At 37.1% G+C, this 19,075-nt stretch overlaps 1 protein-coding gene across 1 annotated transcript in view; it reads right to left on the bottom strand.

Moving 5' to 3' along the window:
• Positions 1–15,100, bottom strand: part of CASD1 (CAS1 domain containing 1) — an 84,376-nt gene extending 69,276 nt beyond the window's left edge. The window contains exons 1-3 of the mRNA XM_082662324.1: positions 14,946–15,100; positions 7,734–7,830; positions 7,066–7,186 (exon numbers count right to left, since the gene is read on the bottom strand). Coding sequence (XP_082518450.1) covers positions 7,066–7,186; positions 7,734–7,830; positions 14,946–15,078 — 351 coding nt within the window. The 5' untranslated portion in view covers positions 15,079–15,100. The remainder of the gene's footprint in view (positions 1–7,065; positions 7,187–7,733; positions 7,831–14,945) is intronic.
• Positions 15,101–19,075: the final 3,975 nt, after the last annotated feature.

The following is a 19,075-nucleotide window of genomic DNA, read 5'->3' as shown; positions in this document are numbered from 1 at the left end:
GGAATCAGGCTCCCTGATTTCAGACTATACAACAAAACTACAGTTATCAAACAGCATGGTACTGCCACAAAACAGAAATACAGATCAATGGAACAGGCTGGAAAGCCCAGAAATAAATGCAGCATCCATGGTCAATTAATCTACGACAAAGGTGGCAAGGATATACGATGGAAAAAAGACAGTCTCTTCAGTAAGTGCTGCTAGGAAAACTGGACAGCTACATGTTAAAGAATGAAATTAGCACATTCTCTAACACCAAACACAAAAGTAAACTTAAAGTGGATTAAAGAACTAAATGTAAGACCGGATACTAATAGGTCTTAGAGGAAAACATAGGCAGAACACTCTTTGACATAAAGTGCAGCAATATCTTTTGGATTTACCTCCTAGAGTAATGAAAACAAAAATAAACAAATGGGACCTAATTAAACTTAAATGCTTTTGCACAGCAAAGGAAACCATAAACAAAATAAAAAGACAACACACAGAATGGGAGAAAATATTTGCAAATGATGCAACGGACAAGGAATTAACCTCCAAAATATACAAACAGCTCATGCACCTCAATATAAAAAAAAAAAACCCAATCAAAAAATGGGCAGAGGATCTAAATAGACATTTCTCCAAAGATATATGGACAGCCAAAAAGCACATGAAAAGATGCTCAACATTGCTAATTGTTAGAGAAGTGCAAATCAAAACTACAATGAGGTATCACCTCACAACCGTCAGAATAGCCATCATCAAAAACTTTACAAACATAAATGCTGGAGAACGTGTGGAGAAAATGGAACCCTCTTATACTGTTGGTGGGAATGTAATTTGGTACAGCCACTATGGAGAACAGTATGGAGGTTCCTTAAAAAACTAAAAATAGAGCTACCATATGATCCAGCAATCCCACTCCTGGGCATATATCCGGAGAAAACCTACATGCACCCAGTGTTCATTGTAGCACTATTTACAATAGCCAAGACATGGAAGCAACCTAAATGTTCACTGACAAAGCAGTAGATAAAGAAGATGTGGTACATATATTCAATGGAATATTACTCAGCCGTAAAAAAGAATGAAATAATGCCATTTACAGCGACATGGATGGACCTAGAGATTAGTATTCTAAGTGATGTGAACCAAAGACAAATATCATACGATATCACTTATATGTGGAATTAAAAAAGTGATACAAATGAACTTATATACAAAACAGAAATAGACCCACAGGCATAGAAAACAGACTTAATGTTACCAAAGGAAAAAGTGGGGGGAGGGATAAATTAGGAGTTTGGGATTAACATATACACAGTACTATATATAAAATAGATAACCAACAAGAACCTACTGTATAGCACAGAGAACTATACGCAGTATTGTTTAATAACCTATAACGTAAAAGAATTCTAAAAAAGAATATATATATATATTCACTTTGCTATACACCTGAAATTTACACAACATTGTAAATCAACTATATTTCAATAAAAAAAACAACACGTATTGCATTTAGTTGTCACGTCTCTTTAGTTTCATTTTATATATCAATTTATTTTATCAATACACATCAAATATTATATTCGTTATTTTTTTTAGAATCTAGGTTAATTGATACAATGCACCAAATCTAGATTATAAACAGCACTGATAGTTACCCTCTTGAACATCTCTTTACATGAGTCACTTTCTGTAATAGTTCTAAATGTTCACAGACTATACAAATGTTCACCTCACATAATAATGCAAATTATTTTTTGAAGTGTTTGTAACAATGTACCCTCACTAGTGGTTTGAGACACAGACTCTCTAATACATCTTGTGAGGCTTCATATTTTTTGCCATTGTCAAACTTAATTTTGCCACTAAAGTAGGTATAAAATGCTATCTCACTATGGTCTTAATTTGCATTTCCCCTATTACCAATGAGGTTAAACATCTTTTAGATTTACACTGGGATTTATATTTCCTCTTCTGTGAAATGTCTGATCATGCCTTTCCTCTTTTTATTCTACTGGGTTGTCTTTTTTATTAATTGGTTCCTTTTATCTCTTGGATATATGCAACAAATATCGTCTCCCAGTTTATAGTTGTCTTTTCCCTTTAAGGTATCTTTTTTTTTTTTTTTTTTTTTGCGGTACGCAGGCCTCTCACTGTTGTGGTCTCTCCCGCTGCGGAGCACAGGCTCCGGACGCGCAGGCCCAGCGGCCACGGCTCACGGGCCCAGCCGCTCCGCAGCACGTGGGATCCTCCCGGACCGGGGCACGAACCCGCATCCCCTGCATCGGCAGGCAGACTCCCAATCACTGCGCCACCAGGGAAGCCCCTGTTAGAATTTTTTGAACCTATAGATTAATTGGAGAATAACTGACATGTTTACAATATTGAGTCTTCCCATTCCAGAATACAGTACATAACTTCCATTTAATTATATTTAAATTGCCTTTTAATAAAATTTCATGAGTTTTCTGCATATACACCTTCCTTAGTTACTATGTTTATTCCTATGTACTATGTGCTTTGTTATTATTGCACACAGTATATTTTAAATAACATTTTTGAACTCTATATTCCTGACAAGTAGATATGCAATTAATTTTTAACAGCTTTATTGAATTACAATTAATTTTCATATATTTACCTTATAATCAGCTATATTATTAAAATTTTTATTACATCTAGTAAATTTTCTATAGATTCTTTGGGATTTTCTGTGTAGATAACTGTATTATAAAATATCAAGTTTATTTCTTTCTAATCCTTACATCTTTATCTTTCTTTGGCTAAGGATCTCTAATACAATATTGAACTGAAGCAGCAATAATGGACTTCCTTGTTTTCTTCCTGAGTTTAATGGAAATGTGTCTAGCATTTTACCATTGGAACATTTACTGTAGGATTCTAGAATTTTTATCAGAATAAGTTAGAATACAAAGGAACTTACCTAACAGAGAGACAATGATACCAATTCTCTGATATTGTCAGGACTTGGTTAATGGCCCAATATGTGATCAAAAAGAGTTCATGTGTGCTTTGAAAAAATATATTCTCTGATATGTTAGTGTATGCTTTAAGTATTGAACTATAAGTTCATAAAATCAGCATATTAAGTCTACTCTATGTTTACTTATTTGCTTGCACTATTATTAATTGCACGAGCAGTGAGTAATTCTCCCACTGTGGTAGAAAATCTGTCAACTTCTCACTGTAATCATGTTAACTTTTGCTTTATATATTTTAGGGCTAATTTATTAAATGCCTACAATTCAAAATCTTCCTAATGATTTGAATCTTTTGTCACTAAAAAGTATCCCCAATAATGCTTTTGCCTCTTAATCTATTTTGTCTTATATTAATACAACTTATCTTTTTTAATAAATATTTGTCTGGTAAATCTCTTCTCATTTTAAATTAAATCCTTCCTATGTCCTTTTGTTTTAGGTATCTTTTTAAGCAGCAGAAAATTCTTTTTAAAATCAATCTGAAAATCTGTGTTTAGCTGACAAGTTTAGACTACTTACATTTATTTTGATTATAAATGTTTCTATTATCTTACTTTTTGATTTCTAGCTCCCTAACACATACACATGTTTTTATATACATATGAAAAGTAAACACTGATTTTTACATGCACATATAAATGTTCATATATATATGTATGTGTGTGTATCGGAGTATACATATGCATGTGTGCATGTGTATGTACATGTGTGCATTATATTTGGTATGAGATGAGTTTGGTTTTAATTTTTTTCTTCTTCTGGTTTGGAATTACCCACCTTAATTCTATCCTTTTAGTCCTTGCCCTTGGACTAAAGGGCATCATTAACTTAAGTTCTAAAGTAAGATAATACCTGGGGACTTCCCTGGTGGTCCAGTGGTAAAGAATCCGTCTTCCAATGCAGGGGATGCGGGTTGGATCCCTGGTCAGGGAACTAAGATCCCACATGCCATAGGGCAAGTAAGCCTGCGTGCCACAACTACTGAGCCCATGTGCTCTGGAGCCCGTGCGCCACAACTAGAGAGAAGCCCACGCACAACTAGAGAAAAGCCCATGTGTTACAAGGAAGAGCCCGTGCACCACAAGGAAGAGCCCGTGCATCCCAAAAAAAGATCCTGCATCCTGCAATGAAGATCCCACACACCACAATGAAGACCTGATGCAGCCAAAAATAAAAAAATAAAATAAAATAAACATTAAAGTGTATTGTGTAGTTTGTTGATGAATTAAAAAAAAAGTAAAATAATACCTTAAAGAGTAAAGAGGACATTAGAACACTTTAATTGTGGTCATCTCTCTCTGATTTATATGCTATTGTACTTTTTGTAAAGTGTAAAAAGACATTATTATTTTACACAGACACTGTTTAGATTTATATACAAGTTTACTATTTTCTTTAACCATTGTTTCAGATCATTTTTTTTCTGAATTATTTCTCTCCTTCTTGACGTTTATTCTTTAGAAAACCCTTTAATTTAAGTTTAATGTGGCAGTAAACCCTCACAGTTTTTGTTTATCTGAAAAATGTCCTATATTTCAAGAACAGAGGAATCTGTATGCTAGGGATACAATTCTAGGTTGAAACTTACTTTCTATCAGAACTTTAAAGTTATTAGTCTACTGTCCTCTGGCTCCCAATATTACTATTGATAAATATGCTGGCTCAAAGCTTAGTTTTCTACATATAGGGTATTGCAGCCACTGGCATCTGTCTTTAGGGCAACCTGAATCTCTATTGCACGCCTACTGTTATTGTTCCCATCTCTGGTTTTGCCTCACAGTTTGTTCCTTTTTGGGGGTGTGTCTCCCATTTAGAAATACATCAACAAGTATTTTTTTAATCTAGGATCTAGTTGGTTTGAAGTGGAAGAGGCCCCCAGAGTATCTACCTTGCCCTCTGGCTGGAAGTAACACAAACAGGTTTCTTTACAGCAAGACTTTTCAAGTTTTTAATATCCTAGCCTAAATTAAAACCATCTAAGAGGGGGATATGATATCTGGCTCTGCTCAAACTTATTTGACCAGAGCTTCGTACAGAACTAGTCTTCCACAAAATATAATTTGAAAAAAGAAAATCCTGCTCTAAAGCTTCCTTTTTAAAAAATTTGCCCCAATACAGAAAAGAAATAAATTCAAAAAAATATTATCTTCAATACTCCTATTCCACCCAAAGAATCCCATTACCAAGGCTAAAAAAAAAAAAAAAAAAAAAAATTAACTTCACAACATGCCAGGCACAAGAAACATATTCAAAAAATAATGGTACACAATCTCTGTCCTCAAGGTGTTCAGAGACAAGAGAATAAGTAAAATACAATTTGGCAAATATTCCACTAGCAGTTTTATCTAAATAGTTTCACAATAACTGTCTCTTTAAGACTGTGACAAACTGTCTTTGTTTCTTTTTAAAATGCATATAAAATAACATGTATCTTGTCTGATAATTGTGGGATAAATAGGAACCGTTAGGAAATAAAAATTGGAAATGTAGAGCTCAGAAACAACGTACCATATTGTACCTACTTTTGGCTATAGACTAAACCATTACAGATTTTTTTCAACTAACTGTTGCCAAATACATTATTCCAATTTTCAAGAGTCACACTATTCTAGGCCTAGAAATACTAAAAATGTTTTTTTAAATCAGACATCTGTTTTTTAAATGTTTACTAAGTTTTTTACTTTAAACTGTAAGAATCTCAGGTCATTAAATAGTTTCAACTCTTCTGTATAATTTTGTATGTATAAATACAAGTGGAAAATACATTTATAGATACCAAATAAAATGAAAGGTTGACTTTGTTATTTTCTATTATTCAGCTTTAAAATCTATACTAGCTTTTCCTGGTAGACAAAATCTCTAATAGCCTATAGACTCTTCTCACAAGGAGTAGTTCCTAAAGAGTTAGTATCCATTACCATCATCACTGTGAAACTAGCTACTTAAGCTGTTAAGTCCCTGATTTTTCAACTCCTTGCCGCTGGGCAAGTTGATGTGTACAGGTAGATTTTCATCATAAATTCATGAGATATTACCCCAACAATTCTGAACTTTTTGTACTTTACTCTTTTCTTCTTGCCATTACCCACTCCCAACCACATGCAACTGAAGGCAGGGATTAGAACCTTAGATCACTTAAAAATGTACAAACAGAAAGATATGATAATTCCCCCCAAATTAACTAATTAACAAATTGATTAACAGAAAGATGTTCATCCTTGTTAACTTTTAAAAAAAGACATATTTTTAAAATGAGAAATTAAGAAGAGCAGAAATTTGTTACACTGTCATTTTAACTATATAGCATGAATGCCTAGTGCCAGAAAGGTTACAGAAAATTAGGTCCCAATGTACATTGCTACTTACAGTATAGATTGAAACAGTTTAACAATATAATCAATAATTTTAAAAGCATTTATATTCTTTAAACTAGTATTTGCATTGTAAAGATTCCGTCCTAAGGAAATAATTTAAAAAGCAAAGTTTTCACACAAAAATGTAATAAAAATGTCCGTTTTTAAATTGTAAAATAAAAAAAATTAGAAAACTACAAAAAGTTAAGAAAGGGAAGATTATATAAAATCACATTATATCCATTCAATAATATGTTGCCATTATGAAGATGCGTACATTGACTGTATAATATGGTAAACTGTGATAAGTGGTGGGGATAGAAGCAAGATATAAAATTGTACATGCTAAACTATTACAATTTTGTTTCCAAAAGAGTCTGAAAAGAAATATGTCAAAATATTAAAAGGAGGATAAGGGATATTTCTTCTTTGTTCTTTCTACAATTTTTTAAAAAGTTTTCCATGGAAAGGATTTTAATATTTCTGAAAATGAAAAGTTTAAGTCAATGAAAAGCTTGCCAATACCTTACCCACCACTTCTTTTTCTTATGTTCCCCATTATGGCAAATTGTCCCTGTTTTCCCCCTCCACCTTTCCTAAAACCAAAGTAAAATTTTATAGTTCCTTTTGTTAATGTGAAAGGGCACATTCCTCCTATAACTATTCAGTTGGCTAACTTCTAAAACAATACGCTAATGAAATGAATAGACAAAATTTACCTTATTTCCTTCTTCTTTAAATTGGGGATTAATTATTTTTACAAAAGAGTAAAACAATTGACGAATTCTGGAATCTCCAATAAATGCAATATGTTTATCTACAAGGCAGTTCTTCGCTTCACTGAAATCAACAAAGACATCAATTAGAATAAGGAAAATCAGCATACTAGCACTTTTCAAAGCACATAATTTGTGAAGAAAGTAGTACAGCATTATTACATACACAGTTATGTTGCTTTAGAAATAGGTGGCCAGGTTTGTTTAACCTACCAGTCCGTGTATGATCGACTAACTCTCTATAATAACAGCCCTCATCTAATAAGTGTTTCAGATGTACTCTAACCATAGTAAGTGCTTTATATCCATTGTCTCAGAATAACTCCATGAGGTAGCTATCCAAGTCCCAAAGCAAGAGTCCTTCATTCACGGGCAATTGCCCTGGGCCTGGTTATCTCTCACCTGAGATAAAGCAGATTGGTCCAAAGCTTTCCCTAATGCTTTAGAGTGAGAATATTCCTTTGGACTCACCTCTAACTCCTACCCTGTCAGCAATTCTCTACCATCACATAGAGAGGTACCATCTATCACTTTCCCTGATTCACCAACACTTTTCTACCAGATATTAAGACCCATCTTAGAAAAGAAAACAAACAAAATGAAGAAACTACCTGATTTTGTACTTATGCATCATACAGCTGTGAGGTTGCCAAACTTTCTCTCCAAGAAATCTGCCACTTGAGAGAAGGTATTCACATGAATCATTTCCTATAGTAATTAAACACAATAATGTTGTAAACAATAGTTAAATTCTTATATGTTGGTTATTTGACCCCATTTAAGCCTTTGAGATGAGGGAGTACAGAGTTTTCTATACTTCACTATACCCTCTAGGTACATATCACTCATCCATGAGAAGCAAATATTAATATATTAATATTAAAGAGGATAAGAGCCACTAATGACAGATTCTTTACCTAGAAAATACTTCATCCCCAAAGCTACATTCACTGCTTTGGTAGTTCCTTCTGCTTCAGGTTTTCCTTCCAAGGACATCACCTTGCCTCAAACTAGCCTTTATATCTGTTTATCACTCCTACTTCTAGTTGGGAAAGAAGAGTTTAAGGGATAAAAGAGAAGACTTTGGAAATGACTTCCTATTCGACTATTATAGTACTCAGTGCATTAGCATATCTGGAAACCTAGTAAATACTGAAGTATTTTATAAATCTACTCCCTAATTTTCACAGCCTCCCTGGAAGTGGGGTATCCCTATTCTGTAAATGTGCCAAGGAAGACTTATGCAAGAACTTCTGAAAAAGCTCAATAAAATTTCATCCTTTTGCAATCTCACGAAGATAAGACTTAAAACTATGTTAGTCAAATGGTGGCTGAAGATACACATGATCAGTACCAGTAATGAATGCTGTTGTTAATATTTAGCCCCTCCACTTCTCTCGATTGTCTCTTGCCTCCGTTAGGATGACCAACCAACTCCTCCCAGTGCGGTTGGGACTGCCACAGTTTTAAACAGAAAATTCCACATCTGCAAAACCCCTCAGTCCTGTGTAAACTGGGACAGATGGCTACCCTGCTTCCTTTGGCCATTTTACCGTACATTAGCTTAATGTACATGGTCAATGTACGTGGTTAAAAAGGGGATTGGAGACATTAAAAAAGTTCAAATATGTCAAATGGATGAGGGAAAAACGAGATGTGTACATTAACTGTGGGGTTATGATAAAATACATGTGTTTTTAAATTTGATCTCTAGTTCTTTATTAACAGTCAACAGCGATCTTTGTTTTACAAATAGTTAAGGTCAGGATAGGGCATCTGGTAAAAACACTACAGAACAAAATGGTGGGGATAGGGAAGACCCAAAGATATTTAAAGTAGAAGAACACATCTCTTTTCTCAATCCAGTTATCCATTTATATGGTCAACATACAGATAACAGTGATACAAATACAAGACAGGTATGTATAAATAATGAAAGTGTTGATACCACAGTGTCATAAATTCTAAAACAGAACAGGAAGGAAAAGTGAAAATACTGCATTATTCTGTTGGTGAAAAACTGGATAAGGAAAGTAGAATACCAATTATTACATTTTTGCAGTTACATATGTGGCCTGAGCAGTTTTTTCTGTATTTGAAAGATTTTTTAATAACATCTAAGGAAACCATAAATAATCAGTTAATTCTTTCCAATTCTTAAAAACTAATTCTAGTTCTAAAAAATTACACTATATAATCAAGGAGGAGTAAAAAAAAAAAGGACTAAAGGAACACACAATTATTTCCTAAAAACAGCACTCCTGCTGCATTCTTTTATAATGGCCATATAATAAAATCCTATTAAAAATCTAGTAAATGTTTAAAATTTGGATGAAAATTCCATATTTATAGCACCTCTACCTCTTTAAATACATCTATTAAACTAAGTGAAAAGTTAGTAACCCATCTATTTTCTAAAAGTTATATGAAGTTGTAAATAACTGGTATTAATTCTGTGAAGTTTTTCTTCCTTTTCTTTCTTCTTTATCCCTTCTTTTTTTTTTTTTTTTTTTTGGTGGTGGTGTTACTTGATTTTTGTTCTTTAATAGAAGCCTAAACAGGAACACACGTTGATCAGTCTTCAGTGTGTGGGACTATACTCTTTGTTAACCATGTCTATGGATTATCAATATGATTTTGTGGAGACTGAAGTACCATACCAACATCTTAAAATAACCAATTTTCTCCACCAAAAAGTGTGTTTTAAAATGCCAAACTCTTCTTCCTCTCTTCAATATTACTACTCAGACATTATTTTTCAGTAGTTCAGCTAGTAGAAAACAAAAGCTCTAATCTCAAGAACCCACATTAGAAAAACCTCATAGCAAAACAGATTTGAAGTTGTCACTAACCAAAAGACACTATAAACACAGTGCTGTAGAGACTACTAGTCTTTCCAGGGAAGAAGTTCTTAACCTGGTAGTGAATGCTAGTTAATGGTTACTCTTCATAATATATTTTATATTGCAAATTAAAAAAAAAATCCTTGTATCTGAAATTAATAGTCTCTGTATCACATCAGTTAAGGTCCATTCAAAAAACAGAAACTACACCAGCTATTTTAATAGAGAGAATGTAATATGACGAACTGTTAGGAAAGTAAAAGAATTGCTAATTAGATAACTGACAAGGCAAGAGGAGACTGGCTTTTATATATCTGTCAGCAAAATAATGGAAGTAGTAGTAATAATAAATACTATTATTATCTGATTTTAAAAAATTAACCGGATCTAAAAAAGAAAACTCCACAAAATTCCATACTCTAAAACTAGTTCTCTTTTCCTGGGAAGGAAATATTTTTAAAATCAAATCACTAAATGTAAATCTAAATGTTAAAATAAGTTAATGTGCCACATTTTTATTATGTATACTAACTACATGTAAACATCTGCTGGCACATTGTTTTCCTTTCAAAATTTACCCAGAAGCACCCCAAACAAAAGAAAAAAAAAACAAAACGCAGTCATTGTTTTCAATTGCTTCATATAATTTTGATAGCTACTTTAATACAACCAGCGTGAAATGAAAGTTGCCAAGTGCTCAGATAAATCAAGCTACGAACACAATTAAAAAAAAAAAAAAGCAACTAAAGGGATAGAATTATCTACTTCAACTATCTCCAATACAAAGATTATCTAGATGAATAGCTGTCTTCCTCTTCATTCTGTTATCTTAAGCATAAGCATTCTGGTTTGTCAACCTAAAGTCTGAGGTTTTCATGCATGATTTTTCTATAATAGAAAAATACTAAGAGCAAACAAAATAAGTAAAAAGACAAACAAGTTTTAAAAAAACTGAAAAACAAAATAGAACTAAAGAAAACATCTGATGTGCTAAATAAACCGTAGCTTTTATTTTCCTTTGAATAGAATACCTCTGGCACATTGAAACTTTAGACTTAATCATCCTGCCAAGGCTGTGCGTTTCTTACTATCCACCATGAAAATACCAGATCATAGAGTTTTACAATATGATCTGCAGAATATTTTATTTGCCTAAAATTCAGCAAGTTATACTTTCGTCTGTGCTGAAAAATCACAATTTACATTTTTCTTTAGATAAGCTAGGAGTGCCTCATTACAAGTTGTGTCATGTAGATCAGGATCTTTCTAGCAGTCAAAGAAAGAAAAGGCTGAGAGACCTAGAGCTACTTCTTTCTTGCTTTAACTTCTGAAGTTTTGAACTTATTTTTCTCCAAAACATGCAATAATATTTAACATTTAACATTTAATATCCCTAGTGATAGAAAGGAATTAGATTAGAATTAGATTTCAACAAAATTAAGACGTTTGAAGCAAGTTAACTTTATTAAAAAATTCAAATTCATCTAGGTTGGAACTACCCTTAAGGCTACAGATACTGGCTTCTTGTCAGAGAAATGATGTTTTTAGTCTGTAATCACAGTATTAATGGACATTTTGTGATTCAGTAATGTTAAAATTTAGAAAAAATAAAATTAAAAGAATATTTTTTAAAAGGTCATTCTATTATATTTTGTGAAAATAATATTAAGAATGCAACCCCCCCCACAAAACTCTACCTTCTAAAGTTGAGATCAGAACATGCTATTAGAACACGAAATTAAATTAAAACCAAAAGAACGAAATGCAGGGAGGAAAAGAGAAGGAAATGAGGACTTTGAAAATCTATTTCTTCAATAAGTGTTTATGGAGTTCCTACCGTGTGTTAAGCTCTGATGATTTAAAAGATGAATAAAATACCCTTGGAAGCTCAAAGTTCGTGTGGGGCTGTCAGATACAAATTATTATAATACAAAATGATAAGGATGTACTAGTTACTGTAGAAACACTGAATTCCTAATTCCTACTTCTGTGCTGGTGACATCCGAACCAGGACTTGAAAGAAAAATCTGTACTTTCTTTCAAGGAGAGAGACAGGTCATTGCAGGCAGAGCAAATCAGATATCTGTGAGATATGCAAAAGGGCAAAGCATATTTGGACTGTGAGCCTGGAGTTCCGGAAGAAGGAAGAAAGATAAACGTAGGTAATAAAAAGTAAGCTTTACACACGCAACTTTTAGAAAATCACCATTTACTGGAAAAAGGATAAGAAAACTCTTGTCTGGCACTGTGAGGCTGAATTGGTATTTTTAAATGGTTTAACCCATGTCCCGCTGGAAAATGCTTTCTCACTCCACCTTTTATACATCACCACTGTCTAAGAGGCTCTGAGAAAAGCAGAATATAACATAATGACACGAGGCAGACTAACTGGGTTTTAAATCCTAGCTCAGTCAGATTAACTGTGTATCTTTAGGCAACTTAACCTCTCATGCCTCATTTTTAAAATGTAAAAATAAAGGTTAAAATGTAAATAATACTGTAATTAGCTGAATCTAAGACCACTGATTATAAAATACACCATTATTTTAGATAACAGTAGGAAAAAATGTTATCAATTAAACTTTGACATGCAATCAAAGTTTTAAAAACTCATCTTGATTACAGAGATACTAAAAAAGGTGGGGGAAAGAAGAGGGGAGGATGGAATCTGGTAATTGTATCTACCTCATTGACTGGTTGTAAAGACAAAATGAGTTAAAAGATGTAAAACCTTTAGTAGAAGAGCACCCGGCATATAATAAGTGCTCAATGATAGCATGTAGTTTTGCCAAGCCTTACTTCCTGTAGTGTGTAATGTTTTACTTTCTGTAGTTCGTAAAGCAAGAGATACTGAATATGTGTATTCCAACTGCATTCAGTCTACCTTGCCTGAGGCAAACTCATAAGCATGCATTGAAGATTTTAATATATAGCCTAAACCTCTATATCTAATATAAGGTCCTTTCTTATTCTGAAGATTTATGATACTATGATTCAAGCGTATGGTTATCCTTGTGTGAAAGGCACTGCATCTGACTCAGTTTCACACTGCCAAAGCATGAGGTTGGCTAAAAAGTGCCTGGTAAGATCGTTATTTTCCCCAAACTGTCTCTGGCTCAAGTTCTTGACATTCAGTATGGGCATGTACACACACCAGGTGTACTGCTTCACACTCAAGACACTAAAGCACCTACGAAAGCTGATGACTAGCTTCTGGAGGAGGCTTTATAAACAATCCCAGATTGCTACACTGACTCATAAGTTTCCATCTGACATTCTATTTTCCCTGCTAATGAGAGAACTTGAAAGGATGAAACATATAATCTAAATACAATAATTAGGGTCCAAGCTTATCAAAAGATAAAAGCACAGTTTTAAAAAGGGAGGTGAGGGGCACTAGATGTTTACATTTAGGACCATAGCATCACAGTTATAAAATTTATCTCCACTACCACATAAATAAAATTGAGTTAGATTACTGTCGTCTTATACCAAAATAGCATAAAATGATAGCAGTCAGAAAATTTTCTTTAAAATTACCACAAATTAATGCATCAAATTGCTAGTTTTATTTTGTGTATATAAGTGTTGGACTTGTTACAGCAACTGCAGATGAAACAAAGTCTTACCAGGTCATGTGGCGGTGATCTATAGGAGGCTGGAGGAGAAAGGCCAAAAGGGTATAAATAATTTATCTTTTTCAATCGATTTAGTGTATTTATATAAAGGGCTATTCGTCCAGTATGGTACTAGAGTATAAGAATTTTAATTCTCAAGCATTGCAGAAACAAAACAGCAGAATTGATCAAAATGTCCTTCACTTTGAAAGATTCCCTAAAATGAGAAGAGTTCAGATTCCAGTGGCCTCTTTACTGGATATTTTGCCAAAGTAGGTGTGAAGTTAAACTGGAAATGCGTTAAATGCACACCTGTTACACATTACATCTTGACCAATTAATCTCACAATCACCAAGAGCTTTCCAGATAATGGCTTCGATAATACTAAGAGCCACAAATAAAAGATCCTATCGTTATTAATTTCCCTCAGCCTGTCAAACTCTAACCTAGTAGCATTTTTACAGAGAAAATGAAAAAAAAAATCAATCAACAAGGACAAGTAAATGCCCCTTATGACTGAAGAATAATTCGTTCTGAAACAAGGAGGTCGTATTTCCTTTTCCTCTTTACACCAGTCTCAAAACCCACACCGAAGACCTCCTCTCAAACTGCTTCCAACTTGTTTTCATAGCCCAACTCAACTCCTGTCAACCTGTAACTTCTTTTCAAATATCTGCCCCAGTGGCTTTACTCTGTAAAAAGTGTGCAACCAGAACGCTTTAAACGTTTCTGAATCACAAAGCCTGGGTGACACCTCCTCCACTTGGCCAAGAGCATCTTTTGCCAGCTGTCACCCGGCGGCAAAGGAAAATGGGGCGGCCCATGCCGCTGTCAAACAGCTTGGCCCCGCTGTTCCAGGGCAGAGGCCGGATAAAACAAAAGCTAAAGAGCTGATCCCCTAGGGCGCAGAATGGGTGACCCTACTTGGGGCGGAGGTGCCCCATTGCAGGGCGGCCTTGGCCTTCACGCGCCCGGGGGTGGCCCCGGAGGGCCGCCTGCACGCCTCCTGCACGCGAGCCCCGGGCCTGGCGCGTCTCCCCCGGCGCAACCCGCGCAGGAGCCGGGACCCCAGCAGCCACTGGGCCAGGCCCGGGTAAGCGCCCCCGTCCGCAGCGCAGGCTGCTCGTGGGGCGCAGGACCATGGGCTCTCTACCCGTGGCCGCCTGTACTGGGGTCCGCTCGGTCGGTCGGGGGCGCCTGGCCCGCCGCCCGGGCCACCTGGGGGCACCTCCTCCCCCGCGGGCTGGGCGCGCCGGCGGGCAGCCGCGTGAGCGTGGGCGTGTGTCGGGCGAGGGGGGCTGTCTCCAGCCTCCGCGTCGCCTCCTCCCCCAGCCGGCCCGGACAGGGGGAGGGCCCGCTCACCTCGGTAGCGGCGGGAGGCGAGGTGGCACAGTGCGAGCAGCAGCACGGCCACCAGCGCCAGCACCTTGGCGCTCCTCACGCTGAAGTAGTGGTTGATCTCCCGCTTGCCCAGGTTGTAGGCCAGAGCCGCCATCTTGGTTCCTCCATGACAACAGCGCGCGGCGGAGCGGGGAAGGGGCGCCGCACAGGGGCAGCACTGGAGCTGCCGCCGCCACAGCAGCCAGGCGAGGAGCGGCCGCCAGTCCCCGCGGCCGCCACCCGCGCCGCCCGCCGGGGAGCCTGACCCCGCGGTGCCCCCGGCCTCTACCTGCCCCTCCTCGGCCGCGACCGCTTCAGCGGCCTCCCCCCAGCCCCGCCGCCGCTGCTCCGCCGTGCCGTTTCCCCAGGCGCCCTGGACGCCTGTCTCCTCCCCTTCCTCCTCCTCCCCTTTAGCCTCCTGTCTTAATAGCGGCTGCGCCTGCGAGGGGTGTCCGGATGCCGGGTGCTCCGGGGTCACGGGCCCCAGACGGACCTCCGGGGTCACCGGGTCACGGGCGGCGGCAGGCGGCGGCAGTAGCGGCAGAGACATGGGGATGTAAGGAGAGGGGAGCAGGGTTCCACCCCGACCCGAGCGCGAGCCTGGGGCTTCAATTAGCTTACTGGCCGCTACCTGAGCCCAGGTGGGGGCAATATAAGTACTGTTCCGGAAGACAAGTACACATCACTCCACTGCCTCCTTCCGCAACACACCTTTTCGTGAACTTTCTACTTCCCGAACCTGCCCAGCAGGATGCGAAGGCCACCCCAATGTCACCGGGGCTTATCGTCAGGCTATCTGGTCAGTCTGGCTGCCCCCCAGGCTTGCCAAGTGTAGAGACTGCTGGTAGCCTTAGCACCCAACCCACGGGTAAGACCAGTCTTAACTCTTAACTCGTTGCTTTGAAGCCCATTTCTCTTGCAACTTGAAAAAAGTCCTCGGTTTGCCCAGTTCCAGTGGGTGAAACTCTACCAAAGTACAGAGTAGAAGGTACAAAGAGTACAGAGTAGAAGCTTAGCTTAGTGTAGGTGTTGGTGAGAAAAGAACCCCACTCTTAATTTTTGTTTACACAAGGGTTGGCTAGGATGGGCCAAACATGAAAAAGCGTCTCAGGATAGTCATTCCTGCTCCCGGAGTTGGTTAATGTTCCGTGGTTTTCAAAACAGGCAGCACACCTTTGCCTTGGTTAAGAGCTTGTTATTCCCTCATGTTTTGTTTTCTCCTTTTGGTTTCGCCCTTGCTGCCTTCCAGGTGGGAATGGTTATTTACATTGCTTCCCTTTCTACTTGTTTAGAGTGAGTTATTGATTAGTTAGGGTGTTTTCAGGTGTTCTTTGCAACTTTCCCATTTAGCCATTCCTGAACTTGTGTTTATAGGCCCCTCTTAAAATGATAGAATGTTAGATATGAAGGGACTGTACAGATCTTGTCATCCCAATTTTTTCATCTAAGGACTCTTTTTATTATGTTTTTATCCGTGGACCCCATATCTTGAAAGATTTTGTCACTTAAATGAAATCACATACATCACTGTCATGGATGTAATGCTAATCAGCAATAAAGCTAAATAAGTGTACAAACACTAGGCACTGTTCCTTGGAAATGGTCGCTTAATTTTGGCTGTCATTCTTCTGATCCAAGGTTCCACATGCTGGAAGAATTAAATCTGATATTGTAAAAAACAGATAAATAACTGCTAACAGTGTATGGTCTACCAATCACATCCTAGAAATTTCTATGATGTCATCAACAGCAAATTAGAATTTCTGATTAGCTACGATAACCAATGTTAGCCTGCAGGGTTGATTTAATGCCTGCCAAAAGTAAAGAAACTTGACATTTTATTTAATTGGAATTTCCAGAAGGCTTTCTGAAATGTTGTAAATAGCTTGTGGACCTCCTTCCTTCCCACTAGTTTAAAGCTAATCCCTCTCCTCTGCTCTGAATCTCTTTCTGTCCCCCTTTCTTGGGGGTGTTGATGACTCCATCAGTTATCCCCATGTCAATCATCCTCTCTCTGGGTCTTCCTTAAACTTTCCTTTCTCTTGGATGTTTCCCTTCCACCAATAATTTTATCTTGTTAGTGAAGCTCATCCATGGACTGTGTTTCTGTGTGTTTACCTCTCCATCTCTTTCCTTCTCTGACAAGTTCTAGAAAGAATAGTGTTGTCTTTTCAGCCTTCACTTGTTCCACTTCTATTCTCCCTTCTAAATAACTCTCAAATCTGTTGCCTCCTCTCCATTCCCTGGTTGTTGCCTTGGTGAAGGCATGATTTCTTGCCTGAATTTTTTACCCCTTAAAATCATCTTTCTCAAGTTTGGCTCAAAAATTCAATCTTACAGCTCCCTGCCATTCTCTAACCAGACGGAACTTTCTTAAACTCAAATGTGATGATGCTAAAAACTAGTTAGTGGCTCCATGTTTATTTGTCTATCCCTAAACCGTCCAGAATGTTAACTAATGCTCAGCAGGTTACGTCAACCCTAATAATCTGAGAAAAAGAGAAACCATTTTATAGGAAGTCTTTCAACCATGCATTACTTAAAACAAAGCAAAACAAAAACAGACAAAACAAACAAAAAAACCTGACTACACCTTATTCCTTCCCTTCTTCTTCTTTTTTTTTATTAACCAAACATCTATTTCCTATTGTACCACAGGAGGTCATGGGGATAAAGAAGACAGGAAAAAGGACTGAAAAGGACCAGCCAGCACAATAGGAGGAGCTCAGTTTTGAGGTGAGAATCTTTTGGTATAAACTGTTCCTGCTCCACTGTGTCCATTTCATTACTGTTTATACTGATGGGATTTTAAAATTTGGGTATAACTGACATATAACATTACATCAATTTCAGGTGTACAGTGTGATTTGATATTTGTATATATTGCAAAATGATCACCACAGTAACTCTAGTTAACATTGGTCACCATGCATATATACCTAGTTACAGAATTTTTTTTCTTATGATGAGAACTTTTAAAATCTACTCTCTTAGCAGCTTTTGAATAAGCAATACAGTATAATTAACTATAGTTCATTTCTGACTTGAAAAATTCTTCCTCTTCTTTCCCAAAGCTGTCTGTTTCATCTGTGTCCTTGATTGTGTCAGTAAAATTTCATTTGAGAACCTGGTATCATAAGTTTCCCTTTTTTATTTCTACCTTCGATTTCTCCCTCTTCACTGTTTGCCCAACACGTAAGCTCAAATGCTTCCTATTTAAAGCACCTTCCTTAATTCACCACACAATCTGTCTTCTCCTTTAACTATCAGACTTCTTGGAGGAACAGTCTATGGTTACTGTTCCGATTTTTTTTGGTTACTTATTGGTTCTTTAAATACTTGAAAACTGACTTCTGCTCCTATTCCGTTACCTAAACCACTGTTTCAAATGTCAACCACATCCTAAATTACCATATCCAATGTCTTTATCTTAGCTTTATCCTTCATGACTGTGCAGCATTGTTGACATATTTGCTTTCTTAAAATCTTCTCTTTTGACTTCCATACCACTACACCCTCTGGCTCTCTTTTTTTCTTTCCCATGCATCTCCAAGAAGAGTCAGTCCTCTTGCTTTTTCAAACCCTTATATGAAAGTGTTTGCCTGCTTTTCTTCTTGGGAAACCTACACTACAGCTACCACACTGCATCCATGCATGTAACCTGGATTCCTGTTATGTGCTCCAGACCTCTTGCACGTACCTCAGAAACTGCTTCATTGAGTGTCTTGTGGTACCTCACACTCAGTGTGTTGGAAACCAGTTTTATTTTCCTTCCAAAACCATTCATCTTGTTATGTTTACCATTTCATTCCTTGCCACCACTATCCTTCAAGTCATTTCTACTACTCTGACTCATCTTCTTTCTCCTCTGCCATATCTAAAGTATGGGTTTCAGTGGGGAGGTGTGTTCATAAGGTAAGCCAGTGGATAGTGAGAACAAATTACCAAAGCTTCTATTTATAGTTAATTCCTGTTAAAAAATGATTAAAGAAGACATTTTAGGTGATACAAACTTTATTTAACACTTCATGAAGTGGATAGTCTCCTTTCAGAGAACAGTAAAATGGGGTGGAAGCTTTTACAGGGTAAAGAATAAAGAAAAAGGAAGAGAA

The sequence above is a fragment of the Grampus griseus genome (genome assembly GCF_964374135.1).
Source record: "Grampus griseus genome assembly, chromosome: 9".
Classification (NCBI taxonomy): domain Eukaryota; kingdom Metazoa; phylum Chordata; class Mammalia; order Artiodactyla; family Delphinidae; genus Grampus; species Grampus griseus.
This window is presented reverse-complemented; position numbering and strand designations above follow the sequence as displayed.